Source organism: Cynara cardunculus (genome assembly GCF_001531365.2).
Source record: "Cynara cardunculus var. scolymus isolate 2C chromosome LG 14, CcrdV1, whole genome shotgun sequence".
Lineage (NCBI taxonomy): Eukaryota > Viridiplantae > Streptophyta > Magnoliopsida > Asterales > Asteraceae > Cynara > Cynara cardunculus.
In genome coordinates this window covers 558747-567430 of record NC_037541.1, presented here as the reverse complement: position 1 = coordinate 567430, position 8684 = coordinate 558747, and the positions used below count along the sequence as shown (strand labels likewise).

General features: G+C 30.7%; 1 protein-coding gene across 1 annotated transcript in view; it reads right to left on the bottom strand.

Annotated features, from left to right (window-relative positions):
• Window positions 1-2477, bottom strand: part of LOC112526589 (vesicle-associated protein 4-2) — a 10668-nt gene extending 8191 nt beyond the window's left edge. Inside the window, exon 1 of the mRNA XM_025136937.1 lies at window positions 2080-2477. Within this exon, the coding sequence (XP_024992705.1) occupies window positions 2080-2383 (304 nt within the window). The 5' untranslated portion in view covers window positions 2384-2477. The remainder of the gene's footprint in view (window positions 1-2079) is intronic.
• Window positions 2478-8684: the final 6207 nt, after the last annotated feature.

Genomic DNA, 8684 nt, shown 5'->3' with positions numbered 1-8684 from the left:
TATATGTGTTTCTTGAATAGAAAATTTTGCTGCAGTAATAATAAGAATATCCTTTGATCTCCAGCCCTGTTTTTCTGTGTTGTTTCTTATTTTGATCCAACAAAGTGGTATCAGAGCCACGGTTCATTGACAGAAACTGTGCGAAAGAATTGACGGGAAAATCGTAGATGGCTTCTCAAAACAACAATCTATTACAGCCCCAACTTCCAAAGTTGAAGGGTAGAAATTACCATCATTGGAGCATACAGATGAAGGTTCTGTATGAATCTCAAGATCTGTGGAACATCGTCGAGAATGGTGTAAACGAACCATCAAACCAAACGGGTTTGACTGCACAACAAACCACAGAACTGAAGGAAAATAAGAAAAAAGATAGGAAAGCATTATTCTTCATTTATCAAGCAGTAGATGAGGCCATATTTGAGAGGATCTCAACGTCTCTTACATCAAAGGATGCATGGGATATGTTGTACAAGACCTACCGTGGAGAAGACAAAGTTAAAATGGTACGTTTGCGTTGTGAATTCGATGGACTTCGGATGAGGGAATCCGAGTCCGTTGAAGATTTTTATAACCGTGTGATTACCCTCACTAATCAAATGAGGATTAATGGGGAAGGGATTGATGATAAAAGAATTGCAGAGAAGATTTTAAGAAGTTTGACTCGAAAATTCGAGTATGTTGTGGTTGCCATCGTAGAATCAAAGATTTGGCATTACTTTCTTTGGAAAATATGTTGGGGACACTCAAGTCCCATGAACTTCGGATGAGAAATTTTGATGATGCTCCTTCTGAACAAGCATTCCTTTCCTCTACAAAAGCAAAAGGAAAAGTACATGCAAGATCTTTATCTGAAACTCAATGTTATTATTGTCACAAATATGGACACACTATGAAATACTGCAAGAAACGAAAAGAGGATGAGAGTGAAGATGCAAATTTCATCTATGAAAATGCAACTGAAGAAGGGGATACAATGTTCATGGTAATTGAGGAACTTGAAACTCCAGTGGATGATGCATGTTACAAGAATGATGATGACCTTGTGAAAAGAAACAAGGTAATGAATGTACCCATGGATGATACTCTCCATGGGAAAATCAAGACYGATGATGAATGATGCTTGAAGCTGGAATACTTCAAGATGTGTGTTACATATGTCTTAGCTTAAGGAGGAGCGTTAAAATTATAAGCTAAGTCATGTGATTATATATAAATTATCATGTTTATCATAGTTGATAGGTTATTAGCGACAGTTTTTATTTGGTGGTTATTTACCAACAGTTGTGTTGGTTCATAAACCATATGTTGGTTAACTGTCTGTCACTTCATATGTGTGTATATGTGTTTCTTGAATAGAAAATTTTGCTGCAGTAATAATAAGAATATCCTTTGATCTCCAGCCCTGTTTTTCTGTGTTGTTTCTTATTYTGATCCAACAATTACAAGCAAGCACCACTAACTTTAGAAAGAAAAATAAAATGGAAGTTCAAATATTGTAGCACCAATTAGCAAAAAGCCAAAAACTTCATGATACAGAAGTTGGAACTCTATCATAATGGAACTAGAACTAAATCAAGATAACTGAACTAAATTATTCTACTTTTAAATCAAAGCTCTTAAGTACTTCTACATATATTTTATCTTATCAAATAAAACTAAATCCATCAGTTCCTAATTTAACATATGCATGTTTTAGGAACAACAGCAATAAATGATAACTGAAGAAGTAAACAGTGCCGTGATTTATAACATCATGTCGAAACATTAATCTTCAATGCAATTAATGAGACACTACTAAGAAAACACAGCTATTAATCTCACCGCATAAACAAATGTGGCTCTATTTAGCTGAATTCAAATCACAAACAGACAAATACCAAATTTCTAAAGAAATCATGTGAAAAAACACAAAAATGTCAATCTATTTGAGAAAACCATCTAGATCTCATGAGTAAGGAAACAAATAGGTTAATATTTAGAACAACTAATACTCGCAAAACCAGTAATGATCAATTTCCAAATAAAAACAACAATAACCGAAGAAAACGGAGCATTAACATAGGCGAGTGTTCATACATGGAAAATAGAGTTTATTGCGCGGATCAAGCCGAAGACGACGTCGCGTCGGAATCAGAGATCTAGCCACCGATAAGACCGAGCTACTGGAACTGGAACTGGAACTAGAACTATGATTTTCGCTTTTCCTTTGAGCGTTCGATCCTTCGATTTGGTAGGAAGAAGATAACGTTGTTGTATGTGGAGTACTGTTACCTGAGCTTCGAAACGGTAACTTCAATAACCCCCAAACTTTGCTGCTGCTGCTGCCGCCGCCACCGCCACCACCACCGTCGGACGGAGGTCTATCGTCGACGATTGGCATCACCGGCCAATACGATAGAACCGGAAATTATTGGCCGCGTTTTTTCAGTGTCCTTCCAAAAGGTGCTTCACTTTCTCTCTCTAAGAAAACCATGGACGATTGACTCCTGCAAATGCAACAAAATGACTTAATAACAAGTCGTCTTTGACTCTTTGGTCACCATGACTTGTAATCACTTTTACAAAATTTTATATTCTTAATATTATAAGTTTGTGGAAAGAAAATGCATTTTTGAAAAATGGTACTTACGTAATATAGCGAGATATATTTTGATTTTAATGTTTTATTTTATTTTTTGAATCAATGTCTGTCGATGTTATAATACGAATTTATGTGGTTTTGAGCAAAAAATAATGTTTTTCTTAATAAAATATAAATTTGAAGATATCATAAAAATGAAAAAATATATAAAAATTCTCATTTTTTGTGTAATTTTTCTAATTCGATTCTTTTATTATAATTTAATTTAGGTTTAATGACAAGGTAATTTCATTTTGGTTTAAAAATATAATTTTATAAAGATAATAACTAAGTATTCTGTTATAACTCAATAATTATCCTAACTATATTTTAGATATATCTAAAATGAGAATTTATCTTGTTTGATTATATATCTACAGTTAGTTACATGAATTCCATTATGGAGCTTAATAAGTTGTACTTATGTAAAATTTACTTGTAACATTGGATTTTAAGTAATATGCATCAATAAGCAGTACTTCATGCATAAAAGATGGTTTTTAAGAGTTTTTGTCAAATGCTTTATAACATAGTATAGATGATTATCTGATTTTCAAATTATTGAAATCGCAATAATTGTGTTTTTTTAATAGTAGGTATCAGGATTCATTTCATGATCGTTTAAGAGCACTGATAAATATCGGGCAATCGTTAATGGTCTGGAGTCGTTATATGTAAACATTCATGATCATAAAAGTTTTAGCAACACTTAGATTCAAACCTAGGGAAAATGAGTTTTCTATTACGGTAATGTTTGGCAGATTAATTGATTAGTTAGATGACAAGCTAGTTAATGAATAAATCATGTTTTGGAAAAATTAGCTGATAAGCTAGATGAAAAATATGTCATGGCATCTTGAAAATTAGTCAATTACTATTTTTCATAATGCAGTGAATAGTAATAAATAAATATTAATATTAATCAAGGTTATAATTGGAAAAAACGTCAAAAGAAACTCGTACACAACTACTCCAACTAGCGTTTCAATAAGATATTTTATGTTCATCCAAATATGTACTTAAAAAATAAGTTAACTTATGTTTAATAAACAATGCTTACATCTATAAGCTTAAATCAATGTGCCACAACCCAAGTGATTTTCAATAGGTCAAATTGTATGAAAAAGTAACGTACTTTAACTTGATTTCTATTTTGGGTAACGTACTTTCAGATGTTTCATTTTCGTACATAAGATGTAAAGTTTTAAACATTTAGTTACTCGGATAACTAGTTAAAGCATTAACCGATTATCATGCTGACGTAACGAGTGATGTGGTATCCAACTCAGTATTATTTGTTGTTTAACCCAATTTCATCACATCACTCGCCACATCAACATGGTAACTAATTAATGTTTCAACTGGTTAATGCTTGATAAAAGTACTATAAACACATGTAAAATAATTTTGGAAGCATGTTCAAAATCTCATATTTAACATGTTAAACAACGACCTTGATGAACATGAGTTTGATAATAAGGTGGAATAAAAATAGCAAATAAGAATGAAATTATGATTATAAAGAAAATTGAGAAATCACCTGTGAATGAATTTTCGAAACTCAATCACTAAAATATCATGCGTAAAATTTGGTACCAGCTGACAACGCTTGGTCTAATATTGGATTTGTTTGAAAACAGTACAACAAAGATGGCGACTTTCTTTCAGTGACATATCTAATCAGACTACCTGATTTTCACCCCCTTTCGGGAACGAAGGACACTAAGGGGTCGTTTACCAAAATGCTTACCCGGTAAACGCTTACCATTAGAAGTCAACAATGTAATTTATTTTACCGAATAAGATTATAGTACATCAAAATGGTATCGTATGCAACAATTTACTCGGTAAGCGTTTACCCAGGTAAGAGTCGTCACCATCACTTACCGTGTAAGACTCCTCATTATCATTGCTCTTACCAGGTAAGATTTTTGACCATTGTTATGTTCATCCGGTAAGGAAAATTACTGAGTAAGCACTTACGGGATAAGCGTTTAGTAAACGTCCCCTAAGAGTGAGTAAGAATTGTCTTAAAAAGCTCAGAAGATTCATTCTGCTAGGATCAGTTTACCGGGCAAAAGCGATGGCGCTTCGGATGCTTCAACATAGAACAGATCGACCCAGTTCCCGTAGAAGCTAAGTGCTTGAAAAGTGCGCTAAGAAAGGTTGCTTCTATAGTGTTTTACCTATTGGAGAAAATTTATTGTTTGCACTAAATTTTACATCAGTTTTTATGGATCGGTGTGGCATTTGGTGTTATCCATTGGAAATGCGCTAGATGACTACAAGTGTACTTGCACAGTGTAATTTCTATTTTGTTTTTCTTAATTTTATTTTATGAATCTGTATGGTTTTGAAGTACATAATATTTATATACGGCAAATAGAACAAATAAACTCACACACCCTCCTCACCTTTGGTGAGGTTTGAACCCTTGACCTCTAAAAAGCCAATGACTCATATACCGTTAAGCCAAAGGCCCTTTGGTTATTATTTAACATGTTTACTGGTTGGTTATAAGTTCGTTTTATAAAATTCAAATGTATTAATAAGTTGTAAATGTTGTATAATATAGTACAAATATTGTATGAATAAACTTATATGTGAATATACTTATGACTGAAATTTTGAAAACTGAATTAAATTTTTTGAATATATATATATATATGTGTGTGTGTGTGGGTGTGTGTGTGTGTGTGTGTGTATGTGTTAAAAGAGTACTCGCGATGCAACGAGATATATTTCGATTTTAGTGTTTTTTTTTGTCTCAGTAAATATTATAATACGGTTTGAGAAAACGATAATGTTTTTATTTATGAATAAAATATAAATATTAAGATATCATAAAAATTTGAAGAAAAAAAATATGTTGATATTAGCATCAAACTAGCTATTTAATTTTTTTTTTTGTTTTTTTATGTAATTTATTTAATTCATTTTTTATTATAATTTAATTTATGTTTAATAATATAATTTTTTTATAAAGATAGTAATTAAGTATTTTGTTAGAACACAATAATTATCCTATTTATATGTTAATTTTTTTATATTTAAAATGAGATGTTTATTCTCTATTTGATTATATTTATCTGCAATTAGTTACACGAATACAAACATGAAGGTTTAATAAGTTGTACTTACACACAATTTACTTGTAATCTTGAATTTTAAGTATTATGCATCAATAAATAGTAGTTCATGCATAAAAAATGGGTTTTACGAGTTTTTATCAAATATTTTATAATATAGTATATAGGTATCAAATTAAAAGGAATAAAAATAACCGTTTTTCTTATATAATCTATTTAACTTATAATTTAGTTATATTTAACATAAATTAGATTTTTTTTAATTGAGATAATATGTGGATTTGCAAAACTTGATCCGTTCATATGGAATTTATACATAATGTTTTTAACATTTGTATTCTAGAAAAAAAAATAAGATGTAAAACCTAAATGTTTAATAATATAGCATCAATGGTTGGGTTTACGTGAGACTGACCTGTTTTCGTGAGATCATTTTTTTACATTTGAAACTTTACAGAAAAACGTTGTGAATATATATAAAAAAAACCGAACATTCAAGGCAAAACACTGTGAATGTTACATTCACAGCGTTTTGCTATGAAGTTTCAAGTGTAAAAAAGTTTTTTCATGGGTTTCACGAAAACATGATGATCTCACGGATACAAAGTCATAACATCAATACTGATTTCTTAATTTCAACATCGTGACACAAACCCTGCCTTTAATTAATAACTGTAAAAATATAATTTATCAGATATAATTCTTGTAATTTAAAAATAAAATAAAAGAGATGTTACCATAATTATTAAATTAGCAACCTACAAAATCTAATTGAACCAAACGTACGGAATGCAAATATTTTGTGAATTAATGGAGTAGGTTTGTCCCTAATTAATTGATTATGTTTAATATCCTTAATTCTCTATGCCCTAATTCTTATTTATTTATTTATTAAAGAAGTCAACGAAAGTTTGATGTTGACTTTTGAACAATGAGATGATAGTGTGCATTTTTTGGAATTTAGAAAAATAAAGAAAAAAGCTTTAAATAAAGAAAAGCTCGACATGGGTTTCATCAGTTTCAGATTTGGTTAACTGATTCGAACAATTACAGCAGTTCGAACATCTGGTTCTGGTACCTGCACCATTTATCTCTAGTTCGATATGGGCTTTCTTGTTTTGGTTCAAAATTGGTTCGATTTTGGTTGTTGATTAGATTTAGGGGCTGTTTGGTAATTGCAAAATGATTAAGTAGTCAGAATTATTAAGAGGTTCTCATGATATAGTGCAAAACGAAATATAATTGTTTGGTAATTGTGTACAATGAAATTATGGCTCTTAATGGTTAAGGGAGATCCATGATACAAAATCATTCAGAGGGTTTTAGAACCATTAAGAGATATATATATATATATTTTTTTTGCCAAACAAGATTCACCTCTTAACGATTTAGAGACTGTCTCTTAATAGAACTATTAAGAGGTAAACAAACAACCCCTTAGGTTTCAAGATCATGTTATGGGTTTTTCTTTGTTTGGCTTTCGATTTCTTTGAACATCTATTTTGGTTTTAGTTTGACTCTGTTTGATCATCTGTTTAAGACTTTGAGTTTTAAATTTGTGCCGTTTGGGTTATAATTAGTTTGAGTTTCAGATTTGTTTGTATTTAGGTTTGTGATGGAATAAACAAATACGGGTTTTGCTTTGGTTTGGGTTTTTTCAGTTGGAGAAGATGATCGAAAAAGGGATAAGATTACTGGAGATGATCGGAGACTTCACAGGAAAAGATGACTGGAGACTTTGCCGGACTGAGATTAGGGTGCATCAATAGGCTGTACATATGTTTTAAGCATTTGTACATTGAAATTTAATTTAAAAAATGGAAAAAGGGATAAACAAAACACTGATAAAAAGATAAAAAGTGTAAAAGACCAAAATACCCTTTAACATAACTGGATTTTTTAACAGAGTTAACAAGACGAACCAAATCTGAAACAAAATGACAACTAGAAGAACCAAAAGTGAAGTAAAATGACAACAAATCAAAACTGTAATTTGTTTAAAAAAAAAATACAAGAACCATCGGTGGATGACAATCATAAAAACCGACAGTTTACTTTTTGATTTTTTATATTTTTCATGATGAACATCTTATTTAAAAATATGATTGATTTCATTTGAATTAGGGATAGTGGACGAAACCATTATTAAAGTTTCATTTTTAATGTAATAAACTAATAATTCGATACCAAGTGGACCAATCCACTAATATCTCTCTCTCTCTCATATATATATATATATATATATATATATAATATTAAATTAGAACTGAATAGTTTGTGATAACTGTGAGATATAATATGAGTCAATTATTTTAGATAATTAATGTTATTTACTAAAATAAAACAAAAGGTAAATTAGTAAATCGTGTTAATTATTCAATTTATTTTAATTAGTTTAATTATTTTAATATATGTATATATATACACACACAGACCAAATCCGATGGCCCTCTTCGAAACTCACCACCACTCCTGCGACCTCATCCGGTCATCTTGTTTGGCCAAGATACCGTATCCGATGATCGATCACTAAACACCCACCTACGATAGTGGTACCACAGTTGGTATCACAGTGTTCTCAAAGTTTATTTGGTGTGTTTTGGATATCACATGGTGTTCGTCGGAAGCCGAAGGTAGGAGAGAGAGAGAGAGGAGACATACAAAAATTAAAATACTTAAAATACCATTTAATTATAATTTTAAGTCAAATTATCAAAAATATTAGTTTCATAATTTATTCATTGATTTGTGGTTGAGATTGGATATTATAGTTATCACAAACTAATCAGTTCTCCCTTGAATTAATCTCTCTCTCTCTCTCTCTCTCTCGCGCAATGCAGCGAGATATATCATGATTTTAATATTCATTTTATCCTTTATCTCAGTCGATGTTATAATATGGCTTTATGTGATTTTGAGAAAGCGATGATGTTTTTATTTTTGAATAAAATATATGTTTGAAGATATCATAA